This window comes from Trametes versicolor (genome assembly GCF_000271585.1).
Source record: "Trametes versicolor FP-101664 SS1 unplaced genomic scaffold TRAVEscaffold_8, whole genome shotgun sequence".
Taxonomy (NCBI): Eukaryota; Fungi; Basidiomycota; class Agaricomycetes; order Polyporales; family Polyporaceae; genus Trametes; species Trametes versicolor.
Window position 1 is genome coordinate 370,552 of NW_007360328.1, and position 18,003 is coordinate 388,554.

The window sequence follows — 18,003 nt, forward strand, 5'->3', positions numbered from 1 at the left end:
GCAGGGTGAAGGAGGTTTCCTTCAAACTCTCGATGCCCCGCAGTAGCAGAGCACCGGGGCCGTCGAGAAACGGCTGGGTATCGGCTGCACGGCAGTGATAAGCACTTAAACTAGCAGGGGATTGAGCAGCAAGTACTTACTATTGACCCATCTCACCCTGGATGGGGTTTGGTGCCCGGTTTCGCCTACAGCATGGGCTAAGCAGGACGCTCGGCATATAGCCCAAGAGCTGAGAAATATTCTGAGTAAATTGGCGTTGTCGGGGACGGACTTCGAAGGGGATCCGGGACGCCCACTTCGGGAAGTGGAACTCGGACACGAAGGGCGCGTGGGGGCGAACACTCTTCTGGCGGGCAGTCGCGTGGTGGGGGAATATCGTCTCTGCTCGGCCGCAGCGACATATCTGGTACACCTCCACTGGATCCGGGGTAAGCCTGAGTTACCACTGGGGGAGCTCGCGGAATGGGAGGCGAAGAAGGAGATGGTGCCATTGCAATGGAGCCCGAAGGGGTCAGCACCAAGTGTGGGTCCACGTGGGCATGATACGCTCTTGCCAAGGTCAGAGTAGAACCTGTCACTGACGCTGTACATGGATCTGGTCAAGGCCGATAGTCGCAAATGAAGGGCAGCACCCACTATCAGCATAGACACGATCCACCTCGGCTGGTATTGATACAGGCCGGACAGCACGTTGTGAGGAAATGATCATACCCGCTATCTGAAGGGTCAGCGAGTCTTTCTCGAGTAGCGTCGATATCAACGATCGCACCTCCATGGTCCACAGATATATGGGGTTGGAGCCTTTCTAGCGCGCCAGATATATCACGGGGATAATATCCAAGAGTACTCTGCGCATGTTCGGGTCGTGTATAGTCAACTGCCTGGCCGTTCAACGTCATTTCAGGACGGACGTACCTCAAACAACTCATACAAATCAATGTCAGAGGCGATCGCGACAGGCGCATCCGAGTTCTGTGAGCATATCGTGTGGTTAGCGCAATGCTCGATTAGAGGACATTGTCCTCACCTTCAGGATGTAGTCTAAAGCCGCGTCCACAGGATCGAAATGCTGTATGTAGCAGGCCGTCAGCAAGCGAATGGAGGCGCAGCGCCGATGGACGTCCTCACTTTCGAATCATCTAATGGCATCATCGCGAATTCAGCGGCGGCATCAATGCCATCTACGTCTTCCGCAATCGCAATCTGGAGAGCATCCACCGTGAGTGCGCCCGGTGCTGCGCCAGGACCATCGGGGTTTCGTGGCAATTGGTGAGGACCAGCACCGGCCTTGAGCTCGAATTGCGGAGGGAACATCAGGATCGCCCGACGCTTCAGCTTATAGTAATGGAAAAAGAGGCACTGGTCCGCCTTGGGCAGGTCGGACACGCCCTGAGCCGATGAAGATGGTGTTGCCGATGATGCGACAGCCCGACGCGGGGGAGGTGCCCTGGATAAGGTAGGCCAACGTCCCACCGGCGGGAGGGGCGGTCCAATGTCGATGTCAGGGATTTCTGAAGCGATGCTAGTAGAGTCCATTGAAATGTAGTAGGATGGTGGACGTCCCCATGAGGGCGGCGGTCCCGCCCGTTTCCAAAGACTCGCGGCAGAGTCATTGGTGACCCTGACGTTGATACTCGCCGCGCCGATCCCAGATAGATTGCAGGATATACTCCCCTCCACCTCGTTCTGGCTGCTCACGAATGCGGTGACGCCCCAGTCAACGGTCTTGGTGACACCAGCGACGAAGATGATATCTTCGGCCTTTAGGTCCAAACCCAGCCCGTCCGCATCGTTCGCGAAGTCTTCCCATTTCTTGTGGTTGGCGCGCAGGTAGTTCTTGATGAGCCCTGCAGATTGACATATCTTCTCTTCACCTTTCGGTCTGAGCATCAAGAGCGCCCCTTTATCTTCGGCACACTTGAAACCGACGCTCCCGCCCGTATCGAGCTGCGCTGGACTGGCACAAATATCACGAACGAACTTGAACCGGATTTGAAACCAGGTGGAACGTACGACAAGCTGGCCGAAAGCCCGGCCGAAACCTCTATCATCTGTATTCTTCTGCTATGCAGCATACTCTGCATGATCCTGTCTGGATTTCCACCTAGTGCGGCCCTAGAGATGTCGAATGGAACGTGACCTGCGGGAAGGGTTCCGTAAGGCTGCTGGGTAGCACGGCTGGTCGTTGTTCTGATAAGAGGGCAGAATTGGCCTTTCCTCAGCCAACCCACGTCCCCGATCTCGATATCCCAAGGCCTCAACTGGTTCCAGGTATCGGGACACCAGAGGGGATACCCGTACCCGAGATATGTCAGGGACTCGGCGTATACGTCCCAGGCACCAGAGGCGGTGGACATCGTGCGAGATGGAGTGTGCTTGCTACACGATTGTCGAGAGCTCGCCCGCCCCGAGATGATGGTCGATCGTAAGAAACGCTGGTCGGCGCGATTGTCCTCATGTACACGACTGTGTAGCGGAACCTGTGCAGCCTGGGAAGACAAACATAGGCGCCATTAGAGTGCGCGCTGGGACACGGCTGAACCTTATATCGCATGTAAAAACAGACCGTGACTTGACTTCGAGCGAAAATCCCATAGCTATCGAAGTCTTCATTAAACAGACTATAAGTCCTTAAGCATCGTTCAGTGGAAACCCATCCAGCACTTGGCGCCGCCCTCGTTGTCGTCGCACTCGACGTCCGACGCGCCCTGGTCGATCGCCTGCACGAGCAGGCCTGCGCACGCATCCCAGCAGTTTTGCGGGTTCTTGTAGTTGTGCGTGCCCTTGAACCACCCACGGCCGCCGCAGTCCATGCCGCCCTACATGCGGAGAGATAAAGGCAAGTAATCAGATCGTGTAGGCGATGAGAGAACGATGCGCGGCGTACCCAGTTGTCGGTGCGGTAGTTCTGAAGGCAGGTGTGCAGAGCCCCCTGGTCGGTCGAACCGAGCGCGTTGAACTGGCGCACGATGGACGCGTTGGCGGAGACTTGGCTGACGGCGAAGGCGGCGAGCGCGAGGAAGGCGGCGGTGAACTGCATGGTAGCTCTAGCGATGACACCGCCGATGAGTGACTGAGCACCGTGGGTGTGAGCTAGACAACTTCCTGAAGGTGTTGTATAGTGAAGACTGTTGGAAAGAGGCTGGTGAGGTGGTTGGTGAGTATCGCGCTGGTTTATGTACCACCGGCAGCCCGAGAGTCCCGATGCGGACCGTCCCTGTTGCGGCCTGACAACGCGTTTTGACCTTGCAGACATGCATTACGCGGAATATTGTCGATGGCCCCGGCAGCGTGGGTGAGCAGGAGGCCACCTGTATTCGCGACCTGGCCAAGACCTTGCGGGTCAATTTCATAACATCCAATTCACTTCACGAAGTGCCGATTCGGACATGATAGGACAAATGAACGCCCTACTTGTGCTCGGAGACTGTTGACACATGCATTAGCGGTAGAAACGTCGGTGTTTCACGGTTCAGAACGGACGCACCCTATTATGACTGGCGGCTGTGGCCTCCGGTCGACGTCCGGTGGTAGCATTTTGCAGCGAGTTTGTGCACGCCACGAGGAGCTATGAGCCGCACATGTCCGCTGCAACAGTATGCCAAACGCTGTACAACATCAGAAACCGCATAACCTCGTCGGTTACCTCAAGATGGTGGCAGGAAGACGAGGAGGAGTCGAGGACAGCCCGAGGCGGCCACGTCCGTTCGTTGTAGCACTGGATTTCGCACGCCACAAAGCGAGCGGCACCGCCACGAGGCGCCTACCCAGGACATCTGAGTGTCCCAGCTGTGCTTCACATCCACAGAGGGCCGAATTTCATACAACACCTATAGCATGCACCCACTTGACTGCCGCTCTCCGCCGTACAGCCTGGTAGTAGGTTGCCGAGCCTGGTCACGCCGCCTGGCTGGGCTGTATCCTCCGTTCGGGATCGGTGGCGCCTACCGTGCCGATCATATTCGCTCTAGACGCCGACCGTGGACACCGGTTCGTTATTCCGTACCCTTGAGATACCGACGCTTCATTCGCTAATTGCTCGTATTGATAGCTCAGTGGACACGCGAGTGTGCGCATTTGAAGACGATGCTTGAGCCGGCGACTCGTGAGGTGCAACGTTGCCTACGCCGTGAACCCGATTTGATGATGGTGCGACCCGGCGGAGTCGGCGACGGAGCAGTCTCCAGACAGCACTAAGGTCCAAGACGGTCATTGTTCCAACGTGCCGACAAAGACGTCATGCAAGCGCGCTCTGCGTACCGTCAGGCTCAGTATGCACTCGTGGCGAGTGGGCGGCAACGAATCAACCGGTATTTAAGCCTGAGCGATTTACACCATCGTCCTGTGGCACCACCAACCTCTCTTCCATAGTCTCCAGCCCACCGCTTCTACAGTAAGTCGGCTTCCTTTTCCCGCCCATTCCACTTCTCACTCGCCACAGTACCCAATCATCACGCAGTTCACCGCCGCCTTCCTCGCGCTCGCCACCTTCGCCGTCAGCCAGGTCTCCGCCAACGCGTCCGTCGTGCGCCAGTTCAACGCACTCGGCGCGACCGACCAGGGCGCGCTGCACACCTGCCTCAACAACTACCGCACCGACAACTGGGTATGCCGATGCGCCTTCTGCTCTTCACGTCACACCTTGCTGACGCTGTGAGCGATTTGACAGGACGGCATGAACTGCGGTGGACGCGGCTGGTTCAAGGGCACGCACAACTATAAGAGCCCGGAGAACTGCTACGACGCGTGCGCGGGGCTTCTCGTGCAGGCGATTGATCAGGGCGCGTCGGACATCGAGTGCGACGACAACGAGGGCGGCGCGAAGTGCTGGATGGGCTTCCACTAAGGGTCTCGGGCAGAGTCATTTAGCGTAGGCCGTTAGGTATCCCGAGGCTGTTTCGGTTACAAATATCCTTCAGTGTTTCTCCCGAGTTGCGTATGCCAATGTATGCGCCGTGATTGTTTCATCACCGTTGTCGGATAGGATAGAGGTACCCGGGCATGGTGCCCATTGAAGCTTGAAGGGTCGCCGGGATACAGGAGCGGATGAACATTTTCTACAACATTTTCATACTCGTACACATGCTCCAGGACGTCAAGATACAGCATCGCTCGACCCCTTCCCATCCTTTGTGATACCTTGAACGATGATTCTACTTTCACATTCTCCCGCGTTGCTGTTCACTCATAGTCTCGAGTTTATATGAGGCGCACCACCGCCTTCTCCAGCGTAGGGACGAGCGCCCTGAACCTGCGCACGTAGTCCTCTACATCAAACTCGTCCTCCGAGTGCTCGGCACTAGATAGCGAAGGGCGTGTCGGGCCGGGCGGGGGTGACGACGGGTTGGGGACGTCCTCTTCGGCGTCATCCTCCTCGACGTCGTCCTCCTCGAAGTCATCCGAGTCCTCCTGAGCCATCTCGAGAGCAAACAACTCATCCGACGTCATGTACTGATTCTGCCGGTGTTTGTGCGGCAAGAAGATCGTCACTTCCAGAGATCGTAAAGGAGCGTGAGCAAGGGAAGACATGAGGCCCTCCTACGCTCAAATCAAATCAGTATTATGTGCGGAAGTCCAAGACATAAGAGAGACGCGCCAAGATAATAGAAATGTCGACGTCCCTATCCTTGCCATCAAGCCGTGCATCGAGCGATAGGTGTTCAAGTCGCGACCCGGCTTCTCCCTGGAGTGCAGCGAAGACATCCGGTGGAGATTCGAGCAACCCAGGCCAGCCATGCAAGACGAGGCGCCGCGGCCGCGCGCAGGATAGGGCAGGGCCTAGCATATAGCGATGGTTCCGGTGCAGCGCGCGGAGCTCTACGCGCCCTACGGGGCACACCAAGCCGAGGAGATAGAAGTCGACGAGAGACCCAGAGTACTCTCCCAGTTCCGCCCACGAGCAGCCAAGCGGAGCCTGTGCGAGCATGTTCTTCCGGCGATGGTCGGCATAGCCCTGTATGTCCGACGCGTAGCAGTGGCCATCGTCGCTCTCGCCGGTGTGGATAGAGAGATAGCTGAGGTTCGGGTAGGCGCGGACGAATGGCAGAGTCAGCGGCATCGACGCGGACGCCATGCGGAGCCGCCGCATCTCCGGATAGACGAGTCCAGGGTCAGGCGTGATTTCGGGGTGGGTGTACCAGCGTTCGCATTCGAGGTCCCGCAGAGTCGGGCGCGAGTTGGCGAGGAGGACGGCGGGGTGATACTGCGGCCAGTCGTCCTCCGGCGTTATGCAGGGGTCGAAGAACCCATCTTCGTCATATTCGGGAGGGAATGAGATGTTGACAGTTACGAAGGTAGATTGGGAAGCCTGCAGGAACTGGACCGTGTGCTCGCCCGCTGCTGGCAGATGGAGCTCCCGGAGCGAAGTAAGGGCTGCGAATGCGCCGCAGAGGCCGAAGTCGTCGTCAAAGACAAACTCGCTTTCCGATATGCTGAGCGAGGCAAGGTTGTGCATGAGGGGGAGGGACACGAGCAGCTGCGGGGATGCCTTCTTCATCATTCTCGAGCGTTCGAGAGCGAGGTACAGATCGCGGACGGAGCTGTGGCGCGCGTCGTCCAGTCCATAGCGTAGAAAAGCGAGAAAGTCGAGCAGGGTAGCCGGTGAGTCCAAGTATACGGTCTGGCGCAGGAGAGCTTTGTGGCCCTCATAATGAATGAAGCGACAGGTGTCCAGTAACGCAGCAGCATCCTCGAGAAGGATATCATGGTTGAGGACCGGGCGCGATGCCATGCTAGATCTGAGTAAATCAAGGACAGTCAGCGAACGTCTCATTCCACCGCGAAAGCCGCTGGAGTCCGGACGGTCATAGATAATATCTTTGACGAAGTAACTTGACAACGGAATGGGAAGGGAAGCAAGCGTAAACCAATTCTCACCGTAAATATACGCACCAGAAGTGTTATTATGTTTTGCGTATAACTTGCACTGAAGAGAGGGTCGTACGAGTGACGATCTGCAAGAACTGGTGAATGAGTCAAGCTTGCAACACGACTGGAAGTGTTGTATTGCCGCCAGCGCATCTACTCACCCTAGAACTGTAAATCGCGAGCTTTTAGATTTACTTTACCGTTTGATTGTTGTGTTTTCAGTGGCTGTATGCGCTAGTGTATGGATGGTGGGAATGAGGAATCAGCGGAAAAGAGGAGTGGGGCCGACCGACGATGCTCAAGCTTGGGCGCCTAATACAAGCTTTAAGGTTCATCGCAGCCAAGCCGCCACATTCCTTGCTGAACTCCCCTCTATTTCTATCTCTCGCTCTAATGAACAGTAAGATCGACGTGATATACTTGACGATAATATCTAACGAGCCTCCCCTGTTTGTTAAAAGCAATGTCGTGGATCATTCACACGCTCTCCCGAGCACTGTGGTCGCTATGGCGCTGTTTTCCCTCTTTCGTGCGCATTGGGGTCTACGACTGGGCAGAACGACAATACGGCAAGGCGTCCAAAAGCTACCGTGTACAGAAGCTTCCATTCGACCTCGTGCTCAAAAGGTGCTCGCGCTCGCCTCATTACGAAGCAGGAAACATCCGATTCAACGCGAACAACACCTCCATCCCGGTCCCACGTATTCTGGACGTCGTCGAGTACACCTCGCCGCAGCGGAAACAGCCGTCGGGTATGATCATCATGACACGACTAGAAGGAGAACCCTTGGACGAGTGGCTTGATGATTACACCATCTATACGCCCCGCCAATCCGAGCTGCTTCGGGAACTGAAAATCTGCAAGAAGAAAGGGAACCGCGCTGCTGTGCACGCCGTCATAACACAGCTGGATGCACTGCCCAGGCCAACCCTCGACTTTTCCGAGGCCGGGCCTCTCATGCAGGACCTCCGCGACGCATTCACGGAGCTGCGCTCGCTCACGCCGCCAGCGTCGCCGGCCGTCTCCGCGCTCTCTGGAGGGCCTGCCCTCCTCAACCGCGGGGGAGAGCAGGAGTTCATCGGCCCGTTCCAGGACCAGCAGGAGTTCAAGGACGCCTTGTTCTCCCAGGCGAACAGCGAGCTCTTCCCCCACCGCATGCCTACTCTCCACCGCCTCGCGGCGCCCGTGCACGCAACGCGCCACCGGATATGCTTCACGCATGCCGACCTCGCGGCACGGAACATCCTCGTCAAGGACGGCCGCCTGTCGGGGATCGTCGACTGGGAGTTTTCGGGGTGGTTCCCGGAGTACTGGGAGCTCGTCGCAATGGAGATGCAGATGATCGACAGGGCGGTCTTGCACCAGTTCTGGGATGCGGTGCAGCTGTTTGGGCCGGAGCCGTACCGCGATGTGCTGGCTCTCGAGTGGGCGTTGGGGTGCTGCACGGGGGACATGATGGGTGAGGCTGGAGATGATATGTCGTTCCCTCGGTGAGCGTGTGCATGCATCTGTCTTATCTGTTACTGACATGGTGCGACAGAATCACTGGCAAGAACGGGGCGACTCCGCTTGTAGGACAGGACATACAGTCCGACGTAGTCTTGTCCCCGCCTGCCAGCGCATCACTGTGAATTCCTGCCCTTCGTATCTGCTACCAAATCCTAGTATGTACCGTCGACCATCCCATCATACCGCCACCAGATATCGAATCACCGACATTCCACAATTGGGTGGGAGAGAGGAGACGGTCGGACCCACGGGAAGGGAAAATTCCAGCCTCGGGAGCTTAATATAAACTATAAAGTTTATCAAGGGGCAACGTAGTGAACAGTACTGAAACATATCTTGCAAAGCTCTACTCCAGGTACAACACACAGTGCGGCTCATTCTCTCCCCATCTCCCCTGCTACTCGATGTCCGACTCGGACGGACCATCCAATACCCTAAACTGCACTTCCCCATCTTTCAATTTCGCCGTTTTGCATTTCTCGCGAAGCCCTTCTATACAAACCTTCGCCGTCTGCAGAGTAGGCACGAGCCGTGCGAACCTGCGCACGTAGTCCGCCAGGTCGAACTCGTCCGCCGATTGTTCCGCGAGGAGTAGCGGATAGTCCTCCGGGTCCGCCGGGGGTGGAGTGTATTCGCCCGAGATTTCAGGTAGCAACTCCGAGTCGGAGAATTGTTCATCCGGTGTCGGGTCGAGGTCGTACATGGAGATTGTGAGCTTCAGAGAGCGTAGAGGCGCGTGCCCAAGCGACGCCATCAGGCCCTCCTATGTTTATCGTAAATCAGAATCTGATGATTTCGTGAACGAATTGCAGTAACAGCGCACGCACCAGCATTTCGGCGACGTCAACACATTCGCCCATCTCATAGCCACTGAGCCGACAGTTGAGCGTTAGACTCTCAAGGCGCGATGTGCCTCGTCCGTAAAATGCGTCGGACGGTTCGATCGACGGTTCGAGTAGACTGGGCCAACTAGTGAAGACGAGGTGTCGCGGGCGCGCGCAGGATAGTACAGTGCCCAGCATGAAGTGGTGACCCGGGTGCAAGGAGCGGAGCTCCAGCCGTTCGATAACGCAAGTAAGACCCAAGACGTAGCAGTCGACAAGAGGCCCCACATACTCGTCCAGCTGCATCCACGAACACCCCGGAAGAGCCTGCGTCAGGACGTTCTTCTCGCGATAACCCGCGTACCGATCGTCTTCGTACGCATCTTCACTACAGTCGCCTTCCCCAGTGTGGATCGAAAGATAAGTGAGCTTCGGATAGGCGCGGATGAGTGAGCCCGTGATTGGAGGAAAAGAAGTATAGTTCATCGTCAGTCGACGCATGTCCGGGTAGACAAGGCGAGGATCGGGCATGACGTCGGAGTGGGTATGCCAGCGTTCACATTTGAGGTCCTGTAGGGTATAGCGAGAATTGTCGAGGAGAACGGCGGGGTGATACTGTGGCTGCAGCGTCACGCGTTGGTCAAACAGCCCAGAAACGTAGTTTTCGCCGTGAAAGGAGGTGTGCACGGATGTGAACTTGGACTGAGAAGACCGGAGGAACTTCAGCGTGTGTTCGCCCCCTCCTCGTAGCCGAAGCTTCCGAAGTGAGGTCAGTGCTGCAGTAGCGTGGAGGAGGCTGGGGAAAGCGCAAAAAAGACGCTCGCTTTCATGAATGCCGAGTGAGGAAAGGTTGTGCATGAGGGTTAAGGCAGAGACAAGCCCAGAGGATGTCGCAGCAGCCATGGCATCAAGAGCAAGGTGAATTTCACGGACGGATTGGTAACGCCTGCCATCCAGAGCGCGGCGTAGAAAGGCGAGAAAACGGAGAAGTGTCTCCTCGGTATCCAGGCGAACAGGCGAGCGGAGAAGAACCCTAGGGCCTTCAAGATGGAGGAAGCGGCAGGTGTCGAGCAAGGCAGCGGAGGTGTCCCATGAGGAGGCGGCTGCCACCTCCAAGAGAATGTCGTAGTTGAGGGTCGGGCGTGAGGTCATGGCTACAAGTCGAACGGGCAGTCTGAGTGACTCTGTGGATCAGGAGAGATTAGAAGACTTGGATGGATCCAACACTCCCGTACGCATGTTAGACAAGTACGGCGCATTTACTCACAGAAGATGATTCAGAGCGAACACTGTACCCTCTATTGGCTATACACTCCCTCTGCGAGTGACACCTGGAGGATGAACAGTTTCGAGTAAGCAACCGGTGCGTCCGAAGGCGCTATTCCATCCGCGAGGTACAGAATATCCACAGGTGTTTGACATACACTCACCTTCTGGGAGATATCCTCGATCGTGAAGTCGTTCTCGTCGCCCAGTGTGTTCTCGTTGGCTATATGCATACACGTCCAGTCTGAGGATGGTGGACGGGAGACGGGAGAGCTCAGAGGCAAGAGGAGGCGCTCGAGCCGTACACCGGTATTCCAACTTTACCAACTGAACCTTGGGGATCAAAACGGTAAAATGTACCAACGATCTACGTCATCCCCGAAACCAGTCGTGGATGGGGTGTGAAATGCGTTGCCGGCATGGGATTGTCCATCGCTAGGTACCTCTTGTTGAATTTGAGCAACCAGAAAATGATAAAAATGCATCTAGCCCACCGCGAGGGTCGAACTCGCAGCCTTCAGATCACCCGCTAGTAAGAGTCTGACGCTCTATCCGATTGAGCTAGGCGGGCGATATCATTTGTTTTTAAGCATCTGTGTTTTACATTATGGTAATACTTTCATGGTCCGCTGCGACATTCACCCAGAAACCCATCCTGCCTCACCATCGTGCACAACCACCAGCGCTGACAATTTACAGAATGCCAATTTTCAAGCGGACCTAACTCTGAAAGACGCGTCGTGTCGTCGGTCGTCAGGCCCATGGTGCAACCCGGCCCGGTGTGTCATATTGAATCGTAATACTGAACAAATGCACGATGAGCGAGCGCACGACCATCACGGATGAACGTGCCACACTACCTCTCCAACCACTTGCACTCTCGCTTCCAGCTTTCCCGCATCGACGAGGTTGTATAGCCGTTGTTCGATCTGCTGCCTGACCAAATCCCTTTCCCCTTCCGCAGGTTTCCATTCCAGTCCCTCCCTCCATTGCAGGATGAACACGAGTTTACGCAAACCCTCGAACTTTGCCTCGTCTAGCTCGTCGTTTACGCGATCAAGCGCGGCCCAGTCGATCGCTGACCACAGGTCCATCGGATACTCGATGCGCACGTCGATAGTGATAGTATGGAGGTGCTCCGCTGAGATGCCGCGTTCGAGGAAGGGTGCGAGGAGGTACCACGGGCCCTCGCACGTGCTGTACGCCTCAAGGAACACCGTTAGCGTGCGCAAGTTGGTGTAGTCATCTAGGTAGCCGCTATAGATGGTGCCTATCATCACAGCGAAAGCATCAGTGTCGAGTCAAGAGGAGAGCAAAAACCCGGACTGACTGTCTAGCTCGCGCAGCGGCATCTGGAGATGCTCGACTGTGCTGCCGAAGTTCCCGAGTACAGCATCTGCGGAGAAAGACTGATAGGGAACGACGAGGGTACGGAGCGACTCGGCGCAAGGACCCTGACCTAGCCAGGCCACGATCTCGGCCGACCCGCTGCTTCGAGGTGGCGGGGCTACCGACAGTCGAGTCAAGCGAGGTCTGATAGAGGCCGCGGTACAGGGATGGCTGATGATGCTGAAGAGAAAAGGGCTTTGGGAGCCGGGGCCTCCTTCGAAGAACTTGACGTCCTTCATAGAGAGACACTTCAGATTTGGTAGCGCGCATATCAGAGATTGCGCATGCGACAAGTTGTGGAACGAAGCCCAGCAAAGAGTGAGGTCCGTGACCGCCGTGAAGGATTCGAGAGCCGTGTACAGCTCCGGAGGAAGCCTGAAGTAGAATACGGGGTGTGCAGTAACGAATCGGATGGCCTTGAGCTTTGGTAACGGCTGGGATTGCAGACAGGAAGCGGCGTGAGAGTCAAGGTGTCGGCGAAGCGATAATACGGGCCCGCCACCAATCACGAGCTCGATGATATGGCCGAAATGGGGACGCATGTAGGGATGCTCGAGCACGCGTTCGCTAGTGATCGCGAAGAGCTCCTCGCGCACAATTGGGAGGAGAGCGCGGCAGACGAGGGCAACGTTCCGGAGGGTTTGGGTATCACGGTCCAGCGCGCGGATGATATAGATGATGATTTCAGTTGGAAGTGTTAGCAGCATTTGATCAAAGAGACTGCGAGGACTGGAGAGTTCGAGGCGTTGTTAGTGGAGGTACGGAGCTAAGAACCGAAGATGTTAGAGCGCCGATAACATAGCACATACGCAGCCTTGCCTTTTACAGGAACAAATTCCCGCTCACGGATTTAAAGGGGGCTTGTGGAATACGACTTGAACGGTGAGTCGCAGGGTAATATCGCTCTTCAGCACTGTTGAACTGTTGCTGATGGTCGGGCAGGCGGTCAATTCGACCGAAGGTCACTACCGATACTAGGCATCGCACTCTTCTGACTCTCGATACCTTTCTTCAAGTCGTATACTAGACTAGTAGATATCAGGTCAGCGTATTAACGTTGACACTTATATGTCATGAAAGTAAACTTGTATCACTACGCAGGATGAAGTACTGCATCGTATATTCAGAACGGGTGTGATTCCGAGATGAGTCCGAGTGAGCGCGAGCTCCGAACGGACGGCGCTTAATGCTTCCGCAGCTGCAGGATGCACTTCAGTCGTGTCCACGCTGTGAAAAATGCATTCTTAATTTTAGGCTCAACGTCAATACTAGGATATTGCGTACACACTGAGGGTGAGAGGGGTCCTGGTAATCTTAAGGTCCCACAAGACATGCGTGTCGCGGCCGAGTCGATCAGAATGTGTACGGCGTCGTAGGAGGCAAGCACGTTGACAAAGCCCGTTTCTTGAGCGCTACCGATATCCTAGACAAGTCTGGGCACTCAAACAGGCCACAGCCGGTGATCCCGAGGGTGATGACAAGCTGTGGACAGGAGGAAAGATGGCAGACACAGCCCGGCGTCGGAAGATGCAGGAATACGCAGTCTGAGGAGGGGTTAAGGGATAGACGCCCGGTGGGAATCGTAGATGGCAAATGCCGAGCCAATGGGAGAGAGAGAATGGGCAGGCAAAAGGCCGCGCCGATTCTCTGCACAAGCCACAAGCCCAGCTGCACCCGGCCCAACCGAAACAAGTATTCTCGCCCGTCGTATCCCAGAGATGCGCAATCTTCCATCCCAACCTCCCCGTCCCCCCGACCCCTGCCCGTTTAGGTAACTTCTCCCTCCCTCCCCCCGCCCTTTCCGACCCCCTCAGCGATGGATATCGCCCCCAGCGACGTCGAAATGGCCCCCGACGACGTCCCCGAGGACCTTGCCTCGGCGGAGTCGGCGTCCGAAGAGGGCTCGTCGTCGCCACCCCCCTCCTCGTCGCCAGCGCACCACTCCCCCATCCCTATCGACGACGTTGACACACCCCTCCCCGTCGACCTTCTGGTCCCCGAAAACGCTGTTGATGATGCCGTCTCCTCAAACGAGGCCCCTGTAGCCGGGGAGAGCACAAAGGGTAAAAAGTCGAAGCCATCATCCAACGTAGCCGCAGCGGGTCCCAGCGCTAAACCCAAGTCCTCCAAATCCGCCGCTCCTCGTGCCTCTTCTCCGTCGCCACCTCCGCCGCCGGCCCGTCGTCCGCTCGAAACTATCCGTCTGGACATTCAACTCGGAGGACCTGAAGACTATGAGGTCAACGTGTCCGAGTTGGCAAAGGCGACAGGACAGCGCCAGGCTACGCCTGTTCCAGAAGTGAAGATCCCTGGAGATTCTTCCGACGAGAGTGACGGGGACGATGAGCCTGGCGATGACAAAGTTAAGCTCGGCGACAAAGTCAAGACTGACGAGAAGGAGACCCTCACAGCTAAGAAACGCAAGGTTCGTGTCGCTGTACAGGTCGCCGTCATCCTTGCTCACAGTCTCCCAGCAGCGACGACATCATGCGTCGGAGTACTATGACACAGCGGACCCTTTCATCGACGACTCCGAGCTTGCCCAAGATGAGCGTACATTCTTCGCACAAACTAAGCAGAAGGGCTTCTACGTTTCAAGCGGCCAGGTAGCACTATTGAACAAGTACGTATCCTCGCTGTGATCCCTGACCCTACCGCCCGTTGACCGGTGAATCACAGAGCGCCTCAACGAAAGCCGAAGTCCAAGAAGGTCAACATCCTCGCGCCCTCTGCCTCCGTGACTGCCGCTCTTTCCACGGCGACACTCCCCCTTCCTGCTCTCTCGGCCTCCGCCGGTCCATCAAACGGCTCAGTATCGGCCAAAGCAAGACTGAAAGTCGAAGACGGAACCGCCGACGCGCCGATTGCTCTACTTTCTGATGCCGAGGACGCGACAGGGAAGCTGAAGAGGAAGATGAGCGAGACGCAGAGTGTGGCGAGTAGTGGAGGTGATGGGAGCGTGAAGAAGCGGAGGAAGACGGTCGAGATTGTGAGTACTTCGTCTCATCCTCGCGCATCGTCGCACTACGCGTGGGGGGCTGTGAGCGTCCCCTGAAGCGTGTCCAGAGTCTCTTGCGTGACTATATGCGTGTCAGTCTGTACCGCCGTCGCTGACATGTTCTCTACAGCAACCCTTCCACCCCGACCTCGAGGCAGCCATCGATGTTCTCAAGGAGGCGATCGCGAAGGAGAACTGGGAGACGAAGGGCAAGTTCCCGCCGTCGCTTAAACCGGTCCTTGCACAAGTCGCTCTCAAGGCGGTTATCCTCGGGGAGTACGACGACAACTTCTTCAACCTCATGCCACGATTGTTCCCGTACAACAAGTTCACCATGACGGTATGCGCGATCCCTTAGTCCTGATATTGTTCGCATGCTCATATTGCTGCAGAAACTAGTCAAGCGCACAATATGGCGAGACCACACGAACTTGCTGGTCGACCGCCAGAATTCGCTTATCGAGGAGCTTCGCGTGCTCGCGGACGAGGGCTTCCCAAAAGCGAAGGAGGAGTGGGAGAAGAGTGTCGTACAGTGGGGTACGTCTGTCCTTTACGCTACCGCGACGCGGCTCGCTGACCCAATCTCAGAGAAGCGGCAGGAACGTGCAAAGGCCGAGCCTTCGGGAGAACCTGTGCCTGGCGTTGCACATTCGACAGAGGGATCTCCCGTGGTCAGCGACCAGGCGACGCCTGGTATTGGCACAGCACCTCTCGAGGCGCGCCCTTCACTGGACGACGGTGCGGACCATGAGGACGGTGGTGCGCCGGGGAAGGGCAAAGACTCGCACCCACCGGCGAAGCGGTATCGCTTGACGGACCAGATGAAGCAGATCATCTGGCAGCTCGTTTGCCTAAGCAACGAGTGCTGTAGGATCGAGAACGAGAAGAAGTAAGTGCCTCCTGTTATGATGTATAACGCTCACTAACGGGTGACGAGCAGCCAACTCGAGAACTCGAACCAAATCGTGAGCGACCAGGGTGTGAGGAAGAACTTGTACCAGAGGGTGAGTACATCGCTATTCGAGACCGTCACTCGTGCTCATGTGAGCCCAGATCGTCGGTGCCTTCCCGGACGGCTGGCTATCGTCGGGCCAGATCTCTCGAGAAGGTGCGTGCGCTCTCTTCGCGCGAGCGCATACTCGTCCTGACCACGCATACAGTGAGCGTCATGAAGAAGAAGTACGAGAAGGAGTCGATGGAGAACGAGTGAACACCCGTCTCTCCGCCCTCCCGCCTCGCACACTTCGCTGTCTGCTGTGCTGTCCATACGGTTGCGCGTCGCGCATGTACAATGCTCCGCCTGCGTCTTGTGCCGATACTTATTCTGTCTAGTGTTATTTGTCCTACTCGTACATTTGGTTAGTTACTGGTACTGTATGCGTGTATGATAATGTAGCAGCGGTGACGCTGTTTTCGCTCATGTCTTGTGCTTTGCTCTGTTGGTTTGCAGTCTGTGGCAGCTTGTGATAATGAGATAGGCACGCTAGTTCGATTCGTGGATGGAGTGTGTACAAATAGGCCCGCTTGACACCGTCTAGCAGCAGATCCTCCGGTAAGTCATGGTGTAGCTTAACAACATAGACAAGCTGTCCAGATTCGTAACAGAAACACAAAAGCGGGCACTTGCCCTGCCAGTCACGCCGCAGCGCAAAGCGACTATTCAGTAGTACCAGCCTGGGGTTCAACAGACGGCTTCCAATCAACAGTACTTCCGCGCAAGAACTTCAGCTGAATGCTCTGCCCGGTGCCCGCCTTCAGGCTGTATCTTCGTCAGCATATTCACCAAGCTCATACCACTACTCGCCATGAGGTGCTCACCGAGGACATGAAAGATCGACGTCGACATCGTCGTATATCGCGTGATCGCGCGTACATCCCCACAGCGCCCACTCTAGCGCGAGTTCCTCGGGGTACGCATTCTCCCCGAACGGATGTGCCGCGTCCCAGAACTGCTGCTCCAGCGACCGTCTCGTCATGTGGTACTCGGCCATCGTGTACTCCCAGTACTCCGGATACCACCCCGCGTGCTCCCAGTCGATGATTCCCGACAGCCGCCCTTCGTGCACGAGGACGTTGCACGCATGCAGATCGGCGTGCGTGAAGACGATGCGGTGCCGTTTAGCGTGGACGGGATCGGCGAGCTGACGCAGGGCGGGCAGACGGCTTTTTAAGAACAAATTGCTGACTTGGGAGAAGATCGCGTTCTTGAACGCGAGCTGCGACTCGAAAGGTCCGAAGGTATACGGCCCAATGGTACAGCGGACGGAGCTGAGCGGGGTATTGTGCAGGCCACTGACAGCATCCGAATGAGGGGCCGGGATGGAGCGAAGCTCTGTGAAAGCTCTTCGGAGATCGTCGACGAGCGGTGCACCGTCCGACATGTCGAGGGTCGGAGCTGGGAGACCTTGCAATCTGTCTTTGATATCCTGCAATGCATCGAAGTTTCCTGTTCGGAGGCAGGTGCGTATCTCTTCGTGTGCCGCCTCGGTGTCAGGGTGAACGATGGTTCGTTCACCAATCCAGAAACGGAGTGATTGTCCTGGTAGCCAGGTCATCAATATGTAGGCGAGCATAGGCCTTCCGTCCGATGTCTTCTCGGCAGACTCCACGACGTCGAGAACCCGGGGCACAGGGATAGAGGCGTGTTTAGCAACAAATCGCGTGTTGTCGGCCTCCGCCCGAGGAAAATACTCGTGCGCAGTCTTCAGACCAATCTCGCAGGGAAGCTTTGTCACTCTTCCTGTCGTGGTGCTTGTATGTCGCCGCCGAAGCTTGTCATACGCCGCCAATCGAATAGAGGCAGGAAGGAGGCGCCATGTTCCCCATATGAGCCGGGAATGCATGATGCGGGTCAAGATAGGCAAAAGCCACACGAGAAAAGCATCCCATGATACAGCTGTTTGCTCGAATCAGCGAAATCGGCATCTTAGTACCATATAACATACCTTTCGCTTTCAATCGCATGCTGCACGTTATACCTGTGAGACTACGATGGGGCCTGTGGGCGGGTAAATCTCTGCGTGCCATAGAGACCTGCATACTGTGATGCCAGGGTTACTTACGTATGGATATTGGTGCGGAGTTATGAATTCGCTCGTGAGAGGAGGAAGGAGAAGGATCAGTGACGGCCTGAGCGCCTCACCGTCTCG

The 18,003-nt window shown here is 56.4% G+C and overlaps 9 protein-coding genes and 1 non-coding gene across 10 annotated transcripts; 3 read left to right on the forward strand and 7 right to left on the reverse strand.

Annotated features, from left to right (window-relative positions):
* Positions 1–1,575: 1,575 nt before the first annotated feature.
* On the reverse strand, positions 1,576–2,333 carry TRAVEDRAFT_85565 (uncharacterized protein; the record flags this gene model as incomplete). The annotated part of the gene is made up of 2 exons (XM_008042266.1): positions 1,576–1,930; positions 2,014–2,333. Coding segments are annotated over 2 exons (675 nt in total), but the record flags the coding sequence as incomplete, so codon positions are not given.
* A 309-nt stretch (positions 2,334–2,642) lies between these two features.
* Positions 2,643–3,040, reverse strand: TRAVEDRAFT_49206 (uncharacterized protein; the record flags this gene model as incomplete). The annotated part of the gene is made up of 2 exons (XM_008041991.1): positions 2,643–2,819; positions 2,888–3,040. The coding sequence occupies 2 exons, from the start codon at positions 3,038–3,040 to the stop codon at positions 2,643–2,645; spliced, it is 330 nt and encodes a 109-aa protein (XP_008040182.1).
* A 1,199-nt stretch (positions 3,041–4,239) lies between these two features.
* On the forward strand, positions 4,240–4,846 carry TRAVEDRAFT_49207 (uncharacterized protein; the record flags this gene model as incomplete). The annotated part of the gene is made up of 4 exons (XM_008041992.1): positions 4,240–4,310; positions 4,372–4,393; positions 4,442–4,606; positions 4,670–4,846. The coding sequence occupies 4 exons, from the start codon at positions 4,240–4,242 to the stop codon at positions 4,844–4,846; spliced, it is 435 nt and encodes a 144-aa protein (XP_008040183.1).
* Positions 4,847–5,199: 353 nt separating this feature from the next.
* TRAVEDRAFT_21575 (uncharacterized protein) lies at positions 5,200–6,496 on the reverse strand (the record flags this gene model as incomplete). Its single annotated transcript, XM_008041822.1, has 2 exons — positions 5,200–5,538; positions 5,840–6,496. 2 exons carry the CDS (start codon positions 6,494–6,496, stop codon positions 5,200–5,202), a joined length of 996 nt encoding a protein of 331 aa, XP_008040013.1.
* Positions 6,497–7,330: 834 nt separating this feature from the next.
* Positions 7,331–8,499, forward strand: TRAVEDRAFT_72980 (kinase-like protein; the record flags this gene model as incomplete). Its single annotated transcript, XM_008042267.1, has 2 exons — positions 7,331–8,358; positions 8,409–8,499. The coding sequence occupies 2 exons, from the start codon at positions 7,331–7,333 to the stop codon at positions 8,497–8,499; spliced, it is 1,119 nt and encodes a 372-aa protein (XP_008040458.1).
* Positions 8,500–8,680: 181 nt separating this feature from the next.
* Positions 8,681–10,708, reverse strand: TRAVEDRAFT_59520 (uncharacterized protein). Its single transcript, XM_008042268.1, has 4 exons — positions 10,632–10,708; positions 10,469–10,532; positions 9,205–10,385; positions 8,681–9,140 (listed from the first exon to the last, which is right to left on the reverse strand). Exons 3-4 carry the CDS (start codon positions 10,351–10,353, stop codon positions 8,775–8,777), a joined length of 1,515 nt encoding a protein of 504 aa, XP_008040459.1. The 5' UTR covers positions 10,354–10,385; positions 10,469–10,532; positions 10,632–10,708; the 3' UTR covers positions 8,681–8,774.
* Positions 10,709–10,954: 246 nt separating this feature from the next.
* TRAVEDRAFT_t141 lies at positions 10,955–11,038 on the reverse strand. The gene has a single exon. It is a non-coding gene; the product is annotated as a tRNA-Lys (tRNA).
* Positions 11,039–11,303: 265 nt separating this feature from the next.
* On the reverse strand, positions 11,304–12,563 carry TRAVEDRAFT_49211 (uncharacterized protein; the record flags this gene model as incomplete). The annotated part of the gene is made up of 2 exons (XM_008041993.1): positions 11,304–11,737; positions 11,798–12,563. 2 exons carry the CDS (start codon positions 12,561–12,563, stop codon positions 11,304–11,306), a joined length of 1,200 nt encoding a protein of 399 aa, XP_008040184.1.
* Positions 12,564–13,672: 1,109 nt separating this feature from the next.
* Positions 13,673–16,064, forward strand: TRAVEDRAFT_21578 (uncharacterized protein; the record flags this gene model as incomplete). The annotated part of the gene is made up of 9 exons (XM_008041823.1): positions 13,673–14,281; positions 14,334–14,479; positions 14,536–14,845; positions 14,985–15,194; positions 15,247–15,391; positions 15,443–15,743; positions 15,795–15,858; positions 15,908–15,962; positions 16,015–16,064. The coding sequence occupies 9 exons, from the start codon at positions 13,673–13,675 to the stop codon at positions 16,062–16,064; spliced, it is 1,890 nt and encodes a 629-aa protein (XP_008040014.1).
* A 446-nt stretch (positions 16,065–16,510) lies between these two features.
* On the reverse strand, positions 16,511–17,235 carry TRAVEDRAFT_49213 (uncharacterized protein; the record flags this gene model as incomplete). The annotated part of the gene is made up of 2 exons (XM_008041994.1): positions 16,511–16,613; positions 16,673–17,235. 2 exons carry the CDS (start codon positions 17,233–17,235, stop codon positions 16,511–16,513), a joined length of 666 nt encoding a protein of 221 aa, XP_008040185.1.
* Between the last annotated feature and the right edge of the window lie 768 nt (positions 17,236–18,003).

Excerpts from the sequence above, each read along its gene's own strand:
- TRAVEDRAFT_59520 (XM_008042268.1), bottom strand. The coding sequence starts at position 10,353 with ATGACCTCACGCCCGACCCTCAACTACGACATTCTCTTGGAGGTGGCA. Across the intron at positions 9,141-9,204 it reads TTGACGTCGCCGAAATGCTG|GAGGGCCTGATGGCGTCGCT; the intron begins GTGCGTGCGCTG and ends CGATAAACATAG.